Source organism: Elaeis guineensis, chromosome 1 (assembly GCF_000442705.2).
Source record: "Elaeis guineensis isolate ETL-2024a chromosome 1, EG11, whole genome shotgun sequence".
NCBI classification, from domain to species: Eukaryota; Viridiplantae; Streptophyta; class Magnoliopsida; order Arecales; family Arecaceae; genus Elaeis; species Elaeis guineensis.
Window position 1 is genome coordinate 167646538 of NC_025993.2, and position 24411 is coordinate 167670948.

Consider the following 24411-nt stretch of genomic DNA (forward strand, 5'->3'; position numbering starts at 1 on the left):
AAAAATTATAAACTCATAATCTTTTCTTCGTAATTCAATTGCTGTCTTCGAATTCCTCGACTTGTAGCTCCACAAGCTCGCTATCCGATCTTTCGATGCCAAGCCTCCCTGCCTCTATTGCCCTGAAAGTTAATGCAACAAATCTACATCTCTCTTATAACTCCTTTGACTTCCCGAGCTTCAACTGCAACATCCCTAGTCGGCGACTTGAGTTGAGGCCCTATTATTGACCTGTGAATTAAATGGTAAAGGTTTTTTCAAAAGGCTTTTTTTTTTGAGATGGTTGATGGATTTTTGATTATTCCGTGACATGAGATATCTTTATGGATGGTCCACCAGCACGAGGGATTATTTCACCTTTTTTTTGGATGATCGGTCTCTCTTCCCGAGCTCATCAATCCAAGGCTGATAGGTGACGTTGCTGTAGTTGGCATGGTGGGACCGAGGAGAGATTTCTTTGATCCGAGATGTTAAGGTTTGGAGAAGGGAGGCTAGGGTTTGGGGAGGGGTGGGAAGGTACCGGAGAGCTTATAGCCATGGATGGAGTGGGGGAGGATAGTGATAAAAGCCAAGGAATTGGGAGGCCTACGGTGAAGGAGTGGATGCGATAGAGGTCGTAAGGGAGGAGACGTGCTTGGTGGGGAGGGAGGTAGGATGGATGGGAAGGGGCGGGAGGGTGGGGGTGTTGATTGTGAATGCGTGGATAAGGTATTAATTAAAGAAAAGATACAACCACAGGTGCATAGAATTTGTTCCACATACGTTGGAACCAGTGGTAGCCCAAAACAATATATAAATTACATCCATAACAAAGAGGATCCACAATGAAGCCCCAAAAAAACCAAGATGGAATTAATCCCAATGTAAAGTCCCCAGCCCCCCTGAAAACATATAGGATTCTGCTAGCTTAGAGCAACGTGTATAGGAACAATGCACCAATTCAATGCAAATTTATCCTGGAAACCATACTGTAGTGTATCGCCACCCATCAGAGAAACCAGAATAAAAGGCCAATGTCTGCTACGTGATCCGGACCACCAGATTACTTGCCATACTAATAAAGCAGCAGATAGAATATAGTGTGTCCAATATAGTTCATAACTAATGCAGGTGAATTAAACTCCCTAACCACCAAATCATAGGACAGTAAGAAGTAGATGATACTGAAAGCAAAAATATAAGCAACGATTTGTTTAAGTGACCAAATGTTCCCACCACGACAATCAGTATCCCTTCTAAAGGTTAATATATAGTCATAATTACACATCCATGTGCAACGCTCACTCTCTACAAAAAAGATTACCAATATACAGCAAAGCATGGAGTCCTACTCTGGCCGTGTTAGACACTCGCCAATATAATTCCATCTCCCAACAGAGAATTTACATGAGTTGGGCTCCAACCAGAAGCTCTAGGACTCCCAAAATTAAATCACTTATGAGATAACAATTCTCATGAATGATTAGGCAGCCTGTTGATGAGAACGAAGACATATCTGTAAAATACTCGATCAAATTAAATTGGCTTCCAATTATAGAATTTGAAATCTGACTGATGCAACCATATGATATAAGGATATCGACCACATAAGAATAATGCAATTTAACCATAGGCAACATGAAGCATAGAATAAGCTAACTAATGATAGAGTCGACGTGAGATCCATAAGCCTGGGAAAACTATAGCAGACTAAAACAGGCTGAGATATCCAAAACTCTCGATTTGAGCAAGAAAAAAACTTCATGATGAACCCTTTTTGGTATTCCAACAACAGGAGTGCCAAATCACAATCATAGAAGCAATCAAGAGATGAGAGCCAGCACAAATCATATTGAACTGCATGGAAACTTGGTAGAGAAAATTCAATACTTTCTTAAAAATACCAGCTGAGCACAAACAATATGGAACCGTACGGAGAGTTTGAGAAGGACAGTGGTTGCCCGTTTATTGGAGAAGAGAATCACATGTTGATGCTTGCAGCAGCTGGACCATATTAATATAAAAATTAATTTTTAAAGTTATTTAAAACTTTTAAATTTTTTTGATTAATTTCTTTTTCTCAGCATTTGAAACTTCGTGGTTGTATTTTAGCCAAAGATAAAACAAAATCTAACCATGAAAACGGTGAAGATCCTGTCGTCCTAAAAACCAGAAGTCGTCATCTTTACACGTACCATGGGTCCATGGCCCGTCAGGCCATGCCTTCCCTCCTGGAACCACGTTTTATCTTCTTCTACATGCATCATTCGATTGCTTCATTCTCCTCGGAAAAGTGGAAGTCCTTTCTCTTTTCCATGGTGTCCAATAACACATAAATATGCTCAGAAAAATGGTCGGTTTTTCAGTAACATCCATCAGATCCCAAACACCGCTGCACGTCCCAGTTGCTTATCTTTTGCAGCCTGTGCCCTGCGATTGAATCATAAATCCGGACACCCAAAGCGTCCCTCAGTCGTGTGACCAAGCCTCCATCATCATCCAGCACTTGTATAGCTGGCCCCCATTATAGTTATGGGTTCCCTTGTGGGTCGATTTCCAGGTATCTGTAGATTAGACAGTGCAAACAAGCTATTAATGGATCGCTTGCGCTTACGGTGGTCAAATGCAGTCCCGTAGCTTTTGACGACAAGCTGACGCGTCCCGCTACCGGAGGTCGAGGCAGTGAGCCGGATGAGACGGGGCATACACCGCCAGCAGCCGGTCACCTCCGTCAGCTCACCTCACAAATATCAGAATTCGGATGAGTGCCAGACCAGCTACACCCAGAGAGATCGCGCAATCCACGTAGGTGCTGCGGAGGGACAATTGTGTAATGATAACACCTTTTTAACGCGATATGACAATAAGTTAATTATTCTCCACCTCCTCCAACGCCTGCCTTTTCTGCGGGCCATGATTAGCTTACTGGTTCCAGTTACCCATCCGACGTGGTAGGTGTATGGTGTGCCACATCATCAATCTACTGTGTTGGTAGCTGGTGTGGATATTCCAACGTGTTCTCTCTCTCTCTCTCTCTCTCTCTCTCTCTCTCTCTCTCTCTCTGGGTATGACTCTATTTTTTTAATAGCAAGGAGGAAAACGACCGTTCATAAGAAAACAACATGCAATCAAATTATAATAACAGAACTAACTCCCAATGTCGGAATGCATTGGCCAACTGGTCTGTAGGATAACCAGCTTCTCTAAAAACATAAGTTGCATCGTAAAATTTTAAAATCATAGAGAAAAAAAGAATTCCAGGAAGAAGGAAATTCAATAGTTTATAAGGAGACATCCTACTAATCTAATCAATAATCATACTAGAGTCACCGTCGATAAATAATCTTCTACGTTGAAAATTATTGCTATCAAAAATTCATAACTCAGTATGTGAGGTATTGTCCATTCTGATCTATAAGCCTTATAATTTTGTTCTTCAAAAAATATCTCACATAAAAAAAATTATCCTTTTCTATATAAACAAGCTAGAATTTTTTTTAACTTGCAATTAATATGAGACTAATGATGTCCTACCTTCTACACTACAACATAGTCTCTCAGTCAAAAAAGAGTCTATATACGAAAGGGATGTGCCTCCTCCTTACTTTTACCACAGACTGGTGTATGGACGAGAGAAGCCTCACAGTTGTAGGGATGATCTCCAATCTAACACATCATTGTTGCGACCAAGGACTCATGGTTAGGTACGTAAGGTATTATCTAATCTAGTTCAGTGGCATGATTTTGTCTTTCAAAAAATATCTCACATGGAGAAGATGATCCTTTCCTATATAAGCAAATAACCAAAATCTTTCTAACTCATAATCAGTATGGAACTAATGATGTCTTTCTTTCTACACCATAATAAAAATTATAAAATACAACCTCAAAAATAGATGTAGCCTGAAAATGCCTGATACTAGTATAGATAAAACTAGTAAAGTGATCTTTAATGAGAAATCTAGTCGAATCTTGATTTCCCCTAGGGAAGTCATCAATATTGATCTTCAAAATCCTAGGAGAAGGGAGTGCCTAACAAACTTGTATTGGAGTAAGAAAGGAGCTAGTAGAGTTGCAAGTAATCCGGTGCCCTGAAAAATGGAAGCATGGACTGACTGATGTCCCAAAAATTCAAGAGCAAGATGAATGGATGGAGCAGCAATGAACCTTGGGTTTGGAGAAGCTATCTGAAACACCTCATTATTTTTGTGCCTCCAAAGCAACCATCCACAATAGGCGATCATGGACTTCTGTGTAACTAAATTACTATTTGTAAGATAATCCAACAACAAATGCGACAAGATGAAATGGCCTGAAACACAAGTTACAATAGCAAAGAGATGATCCCAAGTTTCCCGAGCAACACGGCACAATAATAAGACATGATTCAAATTCTCTTCTTTATCGATCATAGGTATCATAAATTAATTATTGCATTAGAGTCAAAAATATCAATATAACCAAGGAGAGACTTACATGGAAGCTTACATTTCCACGAAAATAATTTAACCCTTCAAACCACCAACAATCGCAAAATTGAAGAGAAGACTTTTGAATCAATAATGTCATAATTAATAAGAATATTCAGCCATAAAAAATTGACACAACTCCCGAGCTTTCAATTTGTTGATCCCAAATTGTGCCAATTCGGGTGATCCTTATTGCCGCTAGAATTCGAAGTGAATATCGAGGTTGCTGGTAGATTATTGAGGTGGAGGGATGAGGTCGGCTCCGTTTCGAACTAAAGCGTTGACGTTGATGAGTGGAATGTTGGTGGCAACTCTGACAAGATCTATAATTGCAAATTGATGTGAAAATGAGGTCTTCTTCTTAGAGTTTATCCAATTAGGGATTCTCTAACATTTAAACCAGCCGAATTCTAGGAATATGAAATAACTCTAAATTCCTCCTCCATGTAGGATGGGATCGGTGTATGTTAACGATATTAATGGGAAATAAAGAGCATGTTTGGCCCCCCTCATTTCAATTTTTCTAAGAAAACCCAAAACTACATAAATTTGTTTTCAATTTTTCAATATAAAAAAATGAAAATATAAAAATGCACTCAAAAATGCATTTCGTGGCGCCGATGGTCAACTGCTTAAATTGACTCTTTTTAAATGCTCAAAAAAGTATCATTTTAATTATTTATAATTTTTTTAAAAAAAATAAAATGATGTTATTTTGAGAAGAGAGAAAAACACCCTTCAAAAACCTTAGAGAGCATATCGCTGCCTCTTCTCTTTGTCTCTCCCTCTCCCATTTTTTTAGCTCTCAACGCAAGTCGGCAGCCTCCTCTCACACTCTCTCTCTCCCTCCCCTCCCGTTATTTAATTTATTGCATTCATAGATAAAGAATGTAATTGGACGTTGCTTCGGGGTATTGAAAGCGAGGTTTTCTATTTTAAATAAAAATTTATATTTCAAATTTATACATTCAAGGTTAAATTCAATAGCATATTGTGCTGTACATTTAAATAATCCAAAAAATGAGTTATTCAATGAGTTTATAAATGACTTTCTTAATAGGTATCATCATGGTTGGAGGGGGAGGCGTAGCTTCATCATTCTTAGAATTAATGGCTCAAATAAAAGATCGAATTGCTAATAGATTGTGAAATAATCATTGTTGTTGATGTGTCATCATAATCATATTTGATCTAATAAATTTTAGAAGTTTATATGTTGGTATTTATTGATATAATTAATGAATATTAAATAATTCTTATATTGTCATATGATATTATATATTTATTATTGAAACTCTATGGAGGATAAGATTTATGTTCCGTTTAATATTTAATGTATACATTTAGTATTTTAAAAAATTTATAATTATAATATTTTTATTATAATAATTAACATAATAAATTCATAAATTTTTTTGAGGAATCATTCATGAATATAATTAAAAATTAAGATAATTGATGTGATAAGTAATTAATATTATTTGCAAATAAATATGCCATAACAAAAATAAAAATAAAAACTAAACATTAATTTAAATATGATAGTCTAAACAAAATTCTCAATTCTCAATTGATTCGTGACAGTCCAAACAACTGCTCACTTTTCCATTCTGTATTTCTCAAAATTAATTTTTTATTTTTAAAAATTAAAATTTTTGAAAATTTAAAAATTTCTGAGATTCAAAACACACTCAAAACAACCCTAGAGTAACTGTTTCCATATCACGCACATGTTAACAACTAATTTAATTATGCAATAATGGTCATGCTGGCGTAACTGTCAGTAAAATCATGGCCATGATCTTTGGGGGCATTAACTATTTATGGCTAATTCCTGTTGGCCGATCGGATCAGAATAGTATTTTGGCTATCATTGAGGCAAAATATTTTGGACAATATTAAGATCAGATGCTTCAAAGTTGGGCTGACAAATATATACCATCTCATCATCATTCCTGTTTGTCGGAACAGCAAGACAGGAAATTTCGGCAACCAGACGAGAACGGAGGATCTCCAAGAACTAATAACATGATGAAGAAAAAGAAAACCCATATCGCGACCATAACCCGGCGGTCAGGAGGCCTTCACACTCTTCTAGAAACGTTTGTAGTGCTTGTGGGCCCCATTTTTATCTCCAGATGAGTGGGTCCCACTCTAAATCGTAGCTTCGAGTGAGCCTTTGGGTCGGTTTGCCTGTTACCTTCCCTTGTCCTGCAGTCACCTTCGGTGACACTAGTGGCAGCAAACTGAGCATCCATGGCCTCCTTATACTCCAGTCCAGTCCTCATGCACCGCTCAAATCGTACAGAATGGATCAGAAACATATCCGTACGACCTCCTATCACTTGCATGGCCTGCAGTACCCCCACCCGCCGTCTTTTCACATTCCTGAAAGGGAACTAACCTCACCGGAGGTGACCATATCTTCGAACTTTATACCACTCCTTGCACCCTCTCTCCAGTCTATGACCAGCCTTACCAAGGCCAGCCATGGAGACCACCACCACTTCTCTTCCATTTGTCCACATCAAGCAAGAACCACCAGAGCCGGCCGAGATGCCCGCCCCAGCCGGGCTTGTTTTGCCGGCCGCCGCTCCACCCCGAACCGCTGTAACCCCCTCGGCTGCCGCTGTTGAAGAGAATCCCCGACCTCCGCCGCTCGACGGGATAGCGGCCGTGGTCGGTTACCACGTGCTCTACGGGAGCCGGCCTGACCAAGCTGGACCGGAGAGGCTGCCGATGGCTCAGAAAGAAGGTGAGTTTAAGGGAGGTGCGGGTACCGGGGGCGGTGAGGAGACCAGCGGAGGGAGGAACTACAGAGGGGTGAGGAAGAGACCGTGGGGGAGATGGTCGGCGGAGATCCGGGACAGGATAGGGCGGTGCCGGCACTGGCTGGGGACGTTCGACACGGCGGAGGAAGCGGCGAGGGCGTACGACGCCGCCGCCCGACGGATGAGGGGGTCCAAGGCTAAGACCAACTTCGCCACCTCCGTCTACATCCCCAAGCCCCTCTCTTCCTCTTCCTCCTCGTCCGCTTCCTCTTCAAAAGTTGGCTCCGGTAGTAAATGTGGTAGAGAGGAGAAGAGGAGGGGAGGTGAGAGCAGGAGAAAGTGCGAGAAGGTGACCTCATTCGCTCAGCTACTTGGCTCTACGAGGGTTGCTGGTGGTGGCGCTGGTGAACGGCTGAGAGAGGGCGGAGATGGATCCGAACATGTGAGTTGACGTCCTCAGATCTATCTCGTTCTTTAGTTAGGCTTTTGGTAATTTTTTTTTAGAAAAATTTGTAACAGGGTTCTTTGGAGTACCATATACGTATATGATACCCGGGTTGTCTTGCAGTTGTATACGTGGGGAACCCGCGGTAGATGATCTTTTGGTTTGTGCTTGCATGGGGGTTGGGTGTCATCAGCAAGGGAAGGAGTGGGAAAGAAATATGTGAAGAAAAAAATGAACTAAAGAGTGGATTTAAGTTGTGATAATTCTCTCTCCCGCTCGCTCTTCCCTCTTTCTGTTTTTTCCTTTGCAAGCTTATATTCTTCTCGTGGAGTTCTTTGTTTAAGCATACGGGACGGCTGATGTATTAGTTTTAACACGTAATATTGTATTAAACAGCAACCAGTGTTTCCTACGAGCACCATTTCTGTCGTCAGCTAGCAAGCTGGAATAATAAAACATGGAAAATTAGGATATTGCGTGTCATCGATCAAACGTGTTCTGGTCGGCCACTACACTTACACCTCTAGGAATTTGAAACTCTCAGCACACATCATAATATTGTTTAATAACAAGTATTTTATTATCTGTTTGTTTGTTTCTCATGTACGTATTATCTATCTCGGCTTGTGTCTTTGCATTAGTTCTTTTTCCCTCATGTTTTTCTTCGGTTTTACTCGAGTTTCTTGCTCGATGTTCATACGTGCAGCTCCCCCATTTTGTGACGTATCAACATTGAGCTGCCCCTTTAAATGTTTTGTGCGATCCAGACTATAATACCCTTGGAGCTAATCTAGGACTAGGAGCCTGCTTTTCATATTTGTCGATATATCGGGACGTCGGATAACGTCCGGCACTCATTGATGCTGCTTGTATAGCACTCAGGCTTTTGTTGTGTTGATAGATACATGTAATTAATATATATATTTTTAGATAATTTTCAATAAGATGCTATTATATATATAGATCGGATACGATTCTTTTAAATATTCTGGCGTATTCTGATAAGGTATATACAACCCTCGGCCTTGTTTATCATCCGTTTAGCCTATTTCATCAAGATTGCTATGTTATGCTTTCTATGGTGGTCGGAAACGCTTCATTGTTCTCTCACATGTACACCAAATATTCTATATTGCCTAAAACTATAAATCTCTCCTATGTATCAACCTCTATTATATATATATATATATATCTGTTCTTGTATGTATGCTTTATTATTATTATTATTATTATTATTATTATTATTATTATTATGAGGTTCTTGTGTGTATGCTGTCCTAGTATTTCCAGATATATAAAATTTTAGAGCTTTTGTTTTTTCTTTCTTTGATTATTCAAAGGAGTTATTTCCTCAAAAGTGCAAGAAAAAGGGAAGACAAGAAGGTCGAAAGTATCAATTTGAGAACCAGAAAATGGGCAAGAAAGGCATTATTCGTTGTCCAATGGTCATTTAAGCATTTAGATGAGCGATGCCAGACTACCGAATTACTGATCAATGCTCGATATATAAGGGATATAGAATGATCTTTTGGTGTCTGTAGAACTCTGATATGCATTTGTTGTACCTGTTTTGTATACCCATTTAACTTCTGAAATGATCCAAAACTATACTCACCAGTTAACGAAAGAAAATATATTTTTTGTCCGAATAGAAGTAATTACCGCTATTTGCCATTCTTAGTTAGAGATGTAAGTACCTATCCCAAAATTAAAAGAAACTCTTTCTAGTGCCTTCGTTGTTGAGGCTGCAGTTCATTTCACTGTTTTAAAGATTAGTAATATGACCTACTGGAATAGCCGAATCTGCTTTTTTCGATTCAAGGTTGGCCACTCGATTCTACTTCGATAACAGACGTTGGATCGTTAAAATAAGTTTTAACCGCCACGAGAATCATCGGTTTGATTATAGCATCTACAGGATTTATCATCTCGATATTCAATCGATTTCACGGAACACGATTAATGGCCCACTGTCTATCGGTTGCCAACTGTCTGTCAGTAATTTTTGATTGTCTTTTCAAACGGCAATCAATCCAATCCATCCGATACATTACTGTCAATGATTCTTCGATACAAAATATGAAAAATTGATGGCCGGTCAGATATCTGAAATCAAAATCAGATTAAGATAAAACTCAAGGCTGAGGTGAATACACTCATCGAAGCTATTCGCGGTCTTCAACAGATTGTAGAACAATAACTACAGCAATCAAAGGAGCTAGCGCTACAGGCTGTACCTACAAGGCACAGCCGTCATGTCTCACTCCGCATCGATAATATTTTCAGCCCTTGCAACGTGCCGACTCCTAGCCCCCCAGCATTCATGCCAGTTCTCGACATATTCGGCATTCGCAATATATCGACTCTAAGAAACAACGATCCCCTCCTCCTCGACAAGCATCCAAAAAGGAGAAACGATCATATTCTCTCTTCATTTCATTTGAGGAAGATCTCACACCTAGATATTTTATCATCTTGATGAGTCACAATGATGGTTTGACAACCACGACCGCAATGAAGTTAAATCTATCAAAGGATTTTTTTTTATAACATCATGCCAATAAATTCAACTATTTGGTGACACATTAGATAACATGACTGACTTGCACTCGATCATATGAGAAAGTCATCTACTGATATCCAATAAAATATTAGTTGGCTGATACCCGGCAACCAACTTAAAAAAAAATATTCATAGATTAGGTAGTCGTCTTTTATTCGATTAACTAAGGAATCCATATCCCAAAAGAAAAATGATGATAAATCAACAGATGATTCAACGACAAATACGAACTCCGACTCAAGCCTCGAAGGGTCAAAATAGAAAAATATCAATCTTCGGATTGAAATGGATCCTAAGAGGACCAAAATATCGACTCCAATCGATCGAATCTACATATCGACTCCGATCGATTGAATCTACATATCGACTCCGATCGGTCAAATCTACATACCGACTCTGGTCGGACGACTTTACATGCCGATTCCAGTTGATCAAATCTACATACCGACTCTAGTCGGTTTGAAGATATGCTGACTCGACTCTGATCTGTTAGAAGATATACCGACTCGACTCCGATCGATCGGAAGACATACTGATCCGATTCCAATCGATCAAAAGAATATGCTAACTCGACTTCAGTTGGCCAAAAGGATATATCGATTCAACTTCGATCGATCGAAGGATATTTGGTTAATTTTTGTATATCAAATATTTACAAAAATTATGCCTAAGGGATAGTTGGTTAACACCCAACTAAAAGGCAAACTACATCAATTGTTATTCATCTAAATTAGCAACATTATGACGAATGATGATCACATTTAAAGAGACTTGACACTTAAAAAAAAAATTTCATTATCAGCTGAATGCTACAAAATTGAACTAAAGTCCGGTGACAAAAGGAAGAAAATTTTAGTGTCAACTGAAAGCTCCAAAAATCGAACTAAAGTCCGGTAATAAAAAGAGAAAACCTAACTACACCGACTGTCGATCGACTTCACCAGCAACTTTCGATGCAGCCACTTCACTAACCACTGCTGCTTTGGTCTCCTGGACTCCAACAGCAATCGATTCTACTCCAATAGACACCAGTGCAGTTTCTTCAGTAATCGGAGCAGTTTCTTCGGCAGTCGGAGCTGCTTCCATCGCCTTTTCTCTGGAGCCGGAATGGTGATGCTACTCAGATCCAAGTCCGGATAAAGCTTTGCAACAGTATCTCTACCATCCTCGTATCCGATCTAGTAAGCTTCATTACTGCCTTCAAGAACTTCTTGTTTGAAATCTTCAGACTTCTTGTAGTCCTCGATGGCTCAATTAAGGACCTCCTGAGCTCGACTAAGGGCTTCTTGAGCAGTCTTTGCCACTTTCTTTGCGGATGCCAACTCGACATCGACTAGTGCCGACCTTACTTCAGTAGCCCAATGCCTCTCCCACTCATTCTCCAATTCACGATAGCAGTCATCATGCTCCCCCCAGAGTCGGCTGATTGTACTTTTGCTGCTGAATTTGGGCATCATGGGAGGTGATGGTTTGTTGGGCAGATGCTAATTCAGCCTTCAGTTGGGAGAGTTCTTCCTTATACTTCTTCGCTCGATCGGTCACTGCTTAAAGAAGTTCATCGGTGACTTCCTTATCAGCTTCTGCAGTCGCAACTCAGTCGGCCCACATCTGACCAAGTTCCATCAGTCTTTGGAATCTAGTCTTTATTGCCGACATATCATGCACCAATCGGAAAAGACAACAGTTAGAATTACAAGAAAATATCGACAAGAGTGAGCAAATAAAGAAATACCGACTTACGCTGAGGATAATGGAATAAAAAGATGAAAAGATATCAGATATAGTTCGATTCTTTCTATTCTCCCGATCCGTCGGGAGAAGTGCGGCCTTCAAAAGTTGTTTCGCCAGCTTTGAGTTTCTCAAGGCCGACTCACCTGTGGGTACCCGAATGTCAAAATGCTCTGTCAAATCTTCCAGAGCCTCACCACTGACCGAAACCTGCGGTGCCTTTCCGCACTCCTAAGCAGATGGCTAACCGACTGGCGCCACAATCCATTTGGATGTGGAAGGTCGTCGGGATGATGATGGCACCCGAGTCGTCATCAGCATCGCACTGGTCGATACTGGATCAACAATCACGATGTCATCATGACTGCTTGATTGCTCAACCGATGAAGGAGCTTCAGATGGTGGAAGGATCCCCAGGGCAGATAGTGTAATAACAGGTTCAGCACTGGCCTCAGACACAGCCATCGAAGGAGTGTTGGGTCGGACTTGCACCAACAGCGGGCCTCTTTCTGATGGCGTTCCACCGAATCTCATCCACCGACGGACGCATACCTGCAGATAGAAAACAACGACTTAACCATAAATTTGAGGTTAAATGGAAAATGAAAGATTGATGATTACCATGCTATACCTACGGAAGGTACCAAACTAAGTCGGCGTCATACAGGCTCTGCTCCATCAGCAGCTCCTGTTGCGGAGGGACTTCCATGTTTTTCAATCGTAAGACGTATTCTCGGTCGGCTTCATTGACTCGGCTATTTTCAGTCGGGCTCATCCGAGGATTCCTCCAAGAAGAAGGAAAGCCCCAGGCCGAAGAGGAAGACATAAAAAAATACTGATTTTTCCATCCATGGATAGAAGAATGGAGACTGGTAATAAAATATAGACCCTTTCTCAGGCCAAAGAACCATCAATCCTCAACCTTAAAGTGTGGATGAAGTATAAAGAAAGCTCGAAAAAGGGACACTCTAGGGTTGGCCGGAATCATATGACACAATAAAGCAAAACTGATCATGAGCCGAATAGAATTCGAGACAAGCTGGATAGGACAAATCCTATTTCGGAATCGAAAAACGAAGTCTAGCTCGAGGTTCTCTACATAAATAGCCATTTGGTCTGCAGGAGAGGAGATCACTCGATCATCTGGACTGGATGCATAAAGTCGAAACTACTCCGGGATACGATATTATTTTCGAAACTGACGAACTCCAGATTTGGTCATAGAAGAAGCTTTTATGGTCGGATCTGGAAGGGATTCGTCAACCGAACTAACCGATCGACTACTTTAAAAAGTTCTGGACTAGGAAGTCTATTCTTGTTTTTCCTAACCTTACCCTTATCCTTTCTTCTACTACTAGCCATTAACAATAGCAGAGAAAACTGAAAAATAAGCGAAGATGGGAAGAGAAAAGGCCTACCTGAAAGCAAGGAAAAATTCTCGGAGATCACGAAGATGCAGAGGAAAAAGAAAAAGAATAGTCCCCTGCAATGGAGCTCTCAACACCTACGAAAAAGCTCTTGGATTCTCAGAGTTGCATAAGACCCAAATGAAGGAGGAAGGCTATCTCTATATATAAAATCCACAGACGGCCGAGATGATCTCATTCAAATTAAGATTTACCCAGATCTTGACACACGATAATGTTAGGGCCGAACATCATTCGAATCTTTCGACACACCTATTGTCTGATCAAGACACATCAACATGATCCATGTGAATCGTCAAGAACCAATAACCATCAAACATGTGGTGGCATTTAATGAGTCAAAATCAAATCAATCAGATCATTCCACCATCCGATCGACTATAACATTAAATTACCATCCCCTCAATTTGATATCCCAATAATGATCACACTACAACAGAATATAGTATTAGCGATGTAAAAAATTCATCACTAATAATAGATTTTCATCGATAATAGTTATTAGCGATAAAATTATCATCGTTAATATTTAGTCACAAATAATGGCGTCGTTGATAATTTTTTATGATAAAAAAATTTTATCATCAATAATAGATATTATCGACGAAAATTTTTCATCATTAAAAGAATTTCTTTTCAAAAATTATTTATGATGAAAAATTTTAGTCATAAAAAAATAATTTATGATGAAATATTATGTCGTTAATAAAAAATAATTATTTATGATAAAATATTTTCATCGTAATTAATTTAATTAAAATTTTTATAAAATATAAATTTAAAAAAATATTAGCGACGTAAATTCTTTAATGCAAATATGATAATTTTTGATGTCAATTTTCATCACTAATAAATTATTGATTATTTATGACAAAAATATTTCATCACTATTAATTTAATATAAAATTTTAATATTTTTAAACTTATTAAAAATATTATTTACGACCAATTTTTTCATCGTTAATATTTTTTTTGACGATCAATCTTTCATGAAAAATAATTTTATCACTAAAATTTACACATATTTTTTTAAAAAAATAATTTATGAATATATATTTTTAATTTATATTTATAATATTTTATATAAATTAAAAATTAAAAATAAAAATAAAAACCTATACAATAAATTCATAAATAAATTTTATCATTTTATTATATTAAATTAAAATTACAGGAGATCTGAAATAAAAATAAAAAGTTACATAAAGAGGCCGTCAAGTATTGATATATGTAGAAGAGGAATGGACTGGGAAAGGAGAGTGCTCGGAAAAGCTCGGATTGGCCTGCTGCTGCCTCATCAACTGCATCATCCCCTCTATCTGTGCTATCCACTCCATCATCTGGATTTGGAGCAGCTAGTACATATCGATGCATGTAGTTAACTCATCAGTTCGCTGCTTAGCCCGCTGTCGATCCTTAGTAGCCTGTCTCTGCACCTCCACCAGCCAAGTATCGCAGGTAGTATGGATGTCAGCCCTGGACGAGCGTAAGGATGAAGGAGCATTGATCCCATGTCCTAGATCCCTAACATAACAGGGTCTCATACCAAGCACCTGATCATAAATCTCATCATTTGTGGGTGCGGTCGAGCCCTCAGAGATAGGTTGGGATCTGATGCCTATCATATGATTTTAAAAATTAAAGTTATAGCTATTTTAATTTCGTACTAAAAATTAAACTGCGAATGAAAAAAATAATTAGAAAAACTTACAAAAAGCTCCTGGCTCCCCATCGTCCACTCTCCTAACCATCACTGGTGGGTTCACTAGTAGATATCGATCCTACCAGGAAGCTCATCACTCTCTGCATCTCTCTGTAATTTAAAAATAATTAATTAAAAAAATTTTAAATAGTTAAAGAGTTAAAATATACTAATCAAAAATTACTTACCATCTGCTTCATATAACGAGCGAACGACCTCGAACCCCCACAATGTGATATGGTTTGTCTCATCTGATTTGCGACGTTCTAAGCACATCATCTCTGTACAGTTAGCAGTCAAATTAGTAGGCAACAAACTAAATTTAAAAATAAATAATTTAATCATTAAACTTTTAAAAAAAAAGTTTGGATGTGTAACCTGATATACAAGATCCTCGTAATGCCGGCATATGAGAGCCCAATCATCCATAGTGATACTGTCATAGGACCGCTGTTGCACTTCCTCCACCCTATGATCCTGCATCATATGGTGCCAATGCTGATGGATGCGATGGCGATATTCCTTGAAATGCAAACATAAATGAGCATCCATAACTCGCCGCACGTGATCCTCCTCAAAATCAATAATATCAAATACACCCTGCCAATAACAAATATTAGAAGAATATCGTGCTAATTAAATATTTATAGTATAATTTATTTTACCTATAACTGGGTGTAGAAAATTTTTCTCGGAGCCCGTACAATGTGATGCCAATCGAAAAGCATCATGGGGGCATAGCTGTGGCATATGATGCCCAGCTCGGTCCGCCATGGCTCGCATCATTTCCTAATGGACCTGGTGTAGCCAGGTAGTATCTCAATATGGAGACGCTATCCTGGGTGCTCGCATCTTCAACACTGTAGAGCAAAATTTTTCGATGAACCTCATCCTCGCCTCACCACCAGTGGCGACTGACTTGAAACAATAATAAATAAATCATTAGTATGATAGCTATCCAAATAAAAAATATTAAATTTTATTATATAAAAAGTATAATAATATCACTCGGACCTGCCTCATTCGGATTTGCGTCACTCAGACCTGTCTTGCTAGGACCTGCCAATACAGGATCCTCTGGCGATGGAGCTGGTGCGGTAGTGAAAATGGGTGAAGATGCCTCAGCCTCAGGGATAGACTATGAATGCGAATGTCATCGTCTGTCTCTTGGTGCCATATCTGCAATTCTTGATATATAAATAAATATAATATTGAACAATAATAGTGAAAAATAAATTACATTCTAATGAACAGAATTATATCGCATACCATTATTGCAAGAGAAGATTGAACAAAGAATATAGATCTATGTATCAATATTCATATCTTTCTTGATATGTAGGTCCTCCTCCGAATCACAATAATCGACTAATGTATCGTCTTCTATCTCATCGTCATTTATGAACTGATTGTCGCTCTCTGACTCGCAAAGATTAAATACAAAATCAGCTTCAACTTCGTTGGGTGGCAGATCAGTCCTATTCAAAGGAGCTGTTACAAGTTCTTCATCAACAAGAGCTCGGCTAATGTTTATTCTTCTTCTTGAAAAGCTTTCTCTTTATATAAATTAGAATTTTCATCTATCTCTAGTCGGATTGGTATGTCATATACATCTCTAGGTGTTATTTTTTGTACGACATGCCAATTACCTCGATATTTTAGATCCTTCAAATATATTACTTGTTTTGCTTGAGTTACTAATATATACGGCTCATTCTGATACCATGTTCATACAAAGTTTACACTGATACTATGTTAGTCGATATTTTATTTTATTATTATAAAAATTTTGACAGCATCTCTCCATGGTTCTCCAAGTATACGACATGAATATGGTACCTACGTATCCTATCCACCATATATCCGAAGAACAGTAGACAGATAACTGCTAAGTACTACATAATGAAATAAAATATCAACTATTAATAATAATAAGATTATTATTTTTCTAAAAAAATTGAATACGGGACATCCAAGAGCCTATCTCGATCAAGATCGACTCTTGAACGAAAATCTACGGCTCAATGCAATTTAACTACCATCTCTAAACATACATTCAAAAATAAATTTTTAATTTATCAAAAAAGAGTAATTCTACATTAAAATATTTTCATCAAAAATTTCAATAGAGTTTTTTTTAAAATAAGAATATTTTTTATATTTAATTATAATAAACAAAAGCATACAAAACAGTACACAAAATAATTAAATTGTAATAAGCAAAAATAATGTGCATTGTATTAGTGGAACAATAAAAAAATTATAAATTTCAGTAATAATACTAAAAAAATTATGTAATAAATATAAAATAAACTATAAGTAGTTGAACATGCAAAATAATATTAACACAAAATAATAACATGAAACCCAATCTCGAGGATCTAATGGTTTTTTATTTTTTTAATATATTTTTATCTAAAAATAATAAATAATTTTTTATTTTTTAAAAATATTTTTTATGTAAAAATATTTTTTTCTAAATATTTTTTCTCCTAAATGAGCTCTGGACTCGATCACCCATGACCTCTGCTCCTACGATGTCGGTGCTGTCACCCACCCCGCACCGCCTGGACTCGACCCCTACGAACCCCGCTCCCGCGGTGCCATCGCTGTCACCCACCCCTCGCGACTCAGCCCCCATGGCGCTGTCATCCTTTCCAACCCTCTGCGACCCGGATCCCAACTCGAATCCTGATCAGATCCCGATCTAGATCCCAATCCGAATCGAGATCTCGATCCGAATTTCGATCTCGATCCAATTCGGATTGTGATCTGAATTTTATTTTTATTAATCAAATAATAAAATATTTGATTAATATTTTTTTATTTTTTTTTTCTCCCTTCTTTTCTCTCTTCCCTTTCTCCCTCCCCGACCAACCCCCTCCCTGGCCCCGTGTCGCCTCCCGTCGCTCACGGCCCCCTTCCCGCCCCGATGTCGCCCCCAACCCCATCCCCACCCCCATGTCGTCTCCGACCGCCCACCCCCACCCCTGCAACCCCCTCTGCCGGCCAACCCCCTCCCCGCCCCTGCGCCACCCTTGACCGCCCTCCGACCCCATCCCCGCCCCCGCATCACCCATGGCAGCACCTCGAGCCCATCCCCACCCCCGTGTCGGCCCCAGCCGCCCACCCCCTCCAACCCCCTCCGCCGGCCGACCCCCTTCCTGCCCCCATGTCGCCCCCGGCCGCCCCTGGCCCCCTCTCCGCTCCCGTGTTGCCCCTGGCTGCCCCCCATCCCCGCCCCTGTGTCGCCCTCGGTCGCCCACCCCCACCCTGCAACCCCCTCTGCTGACCAACCTCCTCCCCACCCTCGTGTCGCCTCCGGCCGCCCACGGCCCCCTCTTCACCCCCATGTTGCCCCGGGCCACCCCCGAACCCCTCCCCGCCTCTATGTCACCCCCGGCCGCCCACCCCCACCCCCGCAACCCCCTCCGCCCCCCGATGGCACGATCAACCAAAATAAAGGTGGAAAGAATTCTTACCTCCGACGGACGGCAACGACGGTGGCAATGGTGGAGACTCGCTCGCCGGTGGGAAGAGGGGGGAGAGCTGGGAGAGGGAGAGGGGAGAGGAAGAGCTCAGTCAGAGAGGTGAGAGCTTGGACAGGGGAGAAGGAGGGGAGAGGAAGAAGGTTTCGCGTGAAGGGACGTCGAGTTGACGTTTAATTAATGCAAAACTATTAGCGATGAAAATTTTCGTCGCTAATACAATTATTAGCGATGAAAAATTATTTTCGTCGTTAATAATTCTCATCAAAAAAAATTTTCACTAAAAATTTTTTTTCTCTAAAAAAATTTCATCCAAAAATAAATTATTGACGACTGAAAAAAAATTTTCATCATTAATAAGTCTATTAGCAATAAAAATCTAGTTTTCATCACTCATAAACACCATCCAAAAAAAATTTCTCTAATAATTTTTCTTCAAAAAAATTAAAAAAATATTTTTAAAATAATTTTTCTAATGAAAACACCTTTTCGTCACTAATAATTTTTTTTTTCATTAACAAATTTTCTATTCATAAAAATTGATTAAAATAATATTTTTAAAATATGATTGTCAATGAAAAATAAATTTACATCGTAAATATATTTTCATAAAAAAAAATTATAAAAAAATTTAAAGATTATTTATGATGAAAATTCATTTTATGTCGTTAATAATTAAATATTTTTTAATAATAATTTCATAAAAAATTAATTTTAAATTTTTTTTACCAAAAAAATTTTTCATCCAAAAAATTGAACAAAAAAATGACATTAAAAAAATATTCATGATAAAAAATAAAATTAATTTTCTTTAATCTAAAAAAAATAATCTAAAAAAATTTTTCAAAATAATTTTATAAAAAAATAATTTTTTATTAATAAAAAAAATTATATAAATAGTTAATTTATGATTTTTTTCTTCAAAAAAATTTTTTTTTCAAAAAAATTATGTACATAAAACTGTAATTGTGATAAAAAATTTAATTTACATCGTTAATAATTGTTATAAGAACAGCTCTTCGACTTCCGTAATAGAATGGGCACTATGGGAGATCAATAGCTTTGAAGTCTTCAATCTTCAAGGAGCTTATTTTCTTCTGGGAGTCTTTATTCTGAAATTCGATGTACGAGAATATCGTGTCGATTCTGAGATCGCGAGAGAAATCTATTAAGATAGATATTTGGAGGATAGAATATAAACAGAAAGTTAGAGATCCAGAAGCTCATATATTGCATGCATGTAGTGATCGAGCTTGAGAAATTCAAAAAAAATTATGTGAGCATAAAAAATCTAGCAATTAACCTGAATCAAAGTAGACCTGAGGATGGTGCAAGTTGTGTTATAAAGCACAAGTTTATATTTATGCTTTGCATTGCTAGGAAGATGAGTGCTCGTATTGTTTGTCTTCTCATGATGAAAACCTCTACAAAGAGACATTTGACGTCGATCGATGCAGAAAGTACAGTACCTTTCGAGATTGTAGAAGTCATGTTAGAATGCACTGCTTAACTATATGGTTTCTGCTTTAAAAAAGGCTCCTTTCATTTAACTTAAGGCAGACACTCCATCAGAAAGATTCATTGATATCACTAGTAATAGTAACAGTGATGAACAGATGAATTTTACATCGCAAATAAATATATAGCACATTTCATTCAAAAGGATCTATTTATTTTAATCTGCGAATATCATCTACTTTCATATGATTTTTTCATACAAAAAGTTCGATCTGGATTATAACTCACATTTGCTTCTTTACCATGTAAAAAGATAAAAGATGTATACAGCTATTATAAAAAATAGATGTAGTTGACTTACACAAAATCAAAAATTTAAATTTTATAATTTTTTAAAATTTTTAATTTTTTTACATATTAATGATGAAAATATTTTCATTATAAATAAAAATATTTACAATGAAAATAAATTTTTCATCGTAAATACTCGATTATTTACGACTAAAAATTTTCATCATAAATAATAAATAATTTTTAATTTTTTTAAAATTATTAATTTTTTATATATATTGATGATGAAAATATTTTCATCATAAATAATCGAGTATTTATGATGGATATTTTTTTCATCATTAAAACTATTTATTTATGATGAAAAATTTTTATCGTAAATAATTAATAATTTTAAATTTTTTTAAATTTTTTTTTATTTTTTTAACTACTAGCGATAAAAATATTTTCATCATAAATAATCAAGTATTTATGATGATTTTTTTTCATCTCAAATACTTAATTATTTATAATAAAATATTTTCATCATAAATAATCTATAATTTTTTTAATTTTTTTAAAATATTGATGATGATAATATTTGTGTTGAAAATAATCTTATTTTTGATGAAAAAATTTTTTTTATCGTAAATACTTAAATTATTTATGATGAAAATATTTTCATCATGAATATTTAAAAATTTAAAATTAAAATAAATGGTGTATTTTTTATGATAAAAATATTTATTATAAATAATATATATTTATGATGAAATAATTTTTTATCACTGATATGCAATAATTTATGATGAAAAAATATTTTTATCGTAAATATTTTATTATTTATGATCAATTTTTTTTGTCATAAATATAATTAGTGATGATAAAAATATTTGCATCATAAATAATTCTGTCGTAAAAGTATTCTTTCCTTGTAGTGTCACATGATCATCGAAACGACAAAATAATTAGAGAATTTCTATTTTGAGAGTGCCTGCAGTCTAAACGACTATAGAATCGAAGCTTGAAATCATGATAGAGGATACGTTGACTCCCGTCGTCCAATATGTCAAGTCACTTTAGACTTGAGAGTGGAGGATAACTGTTGGGACAATCGATCTGCTCCCCTGATTCATAGTCGGCCCTCCGACTCTGCTTCAACAACTGATGTATGACCGTCAAAATAAGACTGCCATGAAAATCATCGGTTCGACTATAGCATCTACAGGGTTCATCATCTCAATATTCAATTAGCTTCATAGAATATGACTAATGACCGACTGTCTATCGGTTAGCCGACTTCCTATCGGTAACTCTCGATTGTCTTCTCAAATGACAACCAATCCAACTGATCCGATATACTACTATCAACGACTCTTTGATACAAAGTATGAGAAACCGATGGTCAGTCGATATACCTAAATCACCGACTCTCAGTCAGTATATCAAAATCACCGATCTCTAATCGGTATATTAGAATCTATAATCATGATACCACAATCGTGGGTAACGACTACATACCATGACTGTTAGTGGACATAAACTGTCCACTAACTCAATGATTATAGTTTGATAATAGAGATTTACTACCCTTTAGTACCATAAAAAGCGAGACTCCACGTGCTCAATAGCTACGCCTGAATCGCCTATAAAAGGAAGGCAAAAGAACAGGCAATGATGGGGAGAACTTTTGGACTAAAACTCTATAAAATTTAATTCTAAATTTTCTGTTCACTACTTTCTGCTGACTTAGGCATCGGAGGATCTCCATCGAATAAAATTTTGGTCAGTGAACTTATTTTGCAGGTAGCTCTTCATCGGAGTCAGATGCACTCGAGGATTGGCCACAATACAATCGTTGCTTTATGGCCATTATAATAATTTTTATGGCCCAAACTTAAATATAATTACAGTGAAAAAAAATAAATAACCACTATAACACATTAATTAATATTTTATAAAAATAAATTTTTTGCATTAAATTTTCTGTCAAAAGTGATTTTAAAGTTTAGATAATGTTATTTTATCAAATAAAAATGAATAGGAAGATAATAACTGTATTTTTTGTCATTATCTATTATTTTTCATCATAATGCTCTTTTAAAAGCTATCATGGTAGCGGTCATCTTAATATATAAATTGATGTTGCTTTGATTGAACAATAATTTCTATAGATGTAATAATAAATAATGATTTTGATAAGGCTCCATTACAACGGCATAACATATTTTTAAAAACTTTTAATCCATTTAATTTTATTTATTAGTATTCTAAAAACTTTCTAAATATTATTTTTATATTCAATATGGGCCACTCTAATCACTATCGAGAGTATCATATAAGATCAAGGAGCAAAATTTATTACATTGTCTAATCGAATTGCATGCTAAATTTTCAAAAACCCAAACTTGCACATGCAGCATCTAATTAATTAAGTTGTCTTTATTGGAAATTGCTAACTTTTCAAGTTATATAGTATGGCACTATAATGGAAAAAATTAAGTGGATAAATTTTTAATTAGAAAAAAAATCTTGATTGGATAAATTTTTCAACCTGAAAAAAAAAAATAAGTAGTGCAGCTATAAATAATCTATTTATGAGTCAAGATTTATTATCTTTTACAAAATTTTAATATTTTATGATCATAGATATTCAATTTGAGTGGATTAAAAGAATTTTTTTTTCGATTAGATAAGTACCAACTAATTTTAGCCCAGTCATTACTATAATTCAGTTGGTGGAGGTTAGGGCTTCAAACTCTAGTAATAAAAAATTCACTATCTATTATGTATATATATAATAATACTCTATAGAGGGATATTATGGTGTTGGCAACTCAGTTTTTCAAATAAATTTTGTTGTGCCACATGCAAAGACCTCTTTAGTGCAACTTATTCCCAGTTCTTCGATTTCCTAATGCATCCTTTCCACGAGTTCCCTTTCGACGCCTTCCACTCCCTTACCAAGTCCCATCCCACTTTCATGAGCGACACTCCGTCACAGCCCTGTTACAGCATTTACACTGCCTGTCTCTGTGACCAGCTCCTTGGCTAGTCCACCGGCTAGGCTGCCTCTGCCTCCCATGGTGCCGACACCATCGAGAAAAGAGCAGCAGGTAGCGAGGGTGGGGTCCTACTGCAGATCTTGATGCTGGTGCTGGCCTTCATCCTCGGCCATGTCTTCTGTCGCCGCAAGATATACTACCTCCCGGAGGCCAGCGCTTCCCTTCTCAACGGTAATACAGTCTTCCCCTTTTCTTTATTGGATTGATTCTTGGATGAATAGAGGGGTGGTTAGATTGATCATTAGTTTTATTCTATCTTGATGCTATTTTTCTGATTGGCTTTCTATAATATTGGTTGCTCGATTGATGGTTTTTTTTATTTAAATGATAAGAGTGATCTTCTTTATTAGGGGATTATGACTTGAATATGATGGCCGTATAGTTCATTGTGGATGAAATAAATTTTAAATAGATTTTGATTTCTTGCTTCTGAATGGTTTCAAGCAAAACTATAAAGGTATTTCAATCTAGAGAGATGAATATAGTTGAGACGGAGAGGTAAAGGAATGAGCTAGGGATGACCGATGATGGTCTCGAGGAACAAAACCACCCATCAAATTATTTGAGTAGTGAATGGAGCCAACTCATACTATATTACGACTTAGAGAGCTTTGGAATCATTAGAAGTTGTTCAGTGACAGTCAAGAGACTCAAAAGGAGCAATCCAGAGGGTATAAAGTTCAATATAAACTATGAAACACCAGTAATGTTAAGCAAATATGGTTTGGAGTAGTCTTGCTATATGAAACATGCCTAAATGACGTGAAATAGAATTTTCATCAGAAGTATGCTAACAAATAAGCCCAAACAAAAGATACATATAGAAACAATGAGTAAATCAGCTTTATGAAAAAAAATCACACACTTAGCAAACCAAATACAAAAATTAGTAAAAAAAATTTCGCACAACTTGAAGAGATTAATTTCTTATGATAAAATGCACAATAAAAATCAGAAGAGGCTCAAGTAAATAAAGATACTTGAATTTATGCACAAGATTTAGAAAGAGGAGAAAGATTTAAGTTAACGTGAACAGAAGTTTTGAG

The 24411-nt window shown here is 37.0% G+C and overlaps 1 protein-coding gene across 1 annotated transcript; it reads left to right on the plus strand.

Moving 5' to 3' along the window:
- Nucleotides 1-6611: 6611 nt before the first annotated feature.
- LOC105060325 (ethylene-responsive transcription factor ERF084) lies at nucleotides 6612-7891 on the plus strand. Its single transcript, XM_073247671.1, has one exon. It carries the CDS (start codon nucleotides 6939-6941, stop codon nucleotides 7668-7670), a length of 732 nt encoding a protein of 243 aa, XP_073103772.1. The 5' UTR covers nucleotides 6612-6938; the 3' UTR covers nucleotides 7671-7891.
- Nucleotides 7892-24411: the final 16520 nt, after the last annotated feature.

What these genes read in the sequence shown, in the direction of transcription:
- LOC105060325 (XM_073247671.1), top strand. Translation starts at nt 6,939, where the DNA reads ATGGAGACCACCACCACTTCTCTTCCATTTGTCCACATCAAGCAAGAA.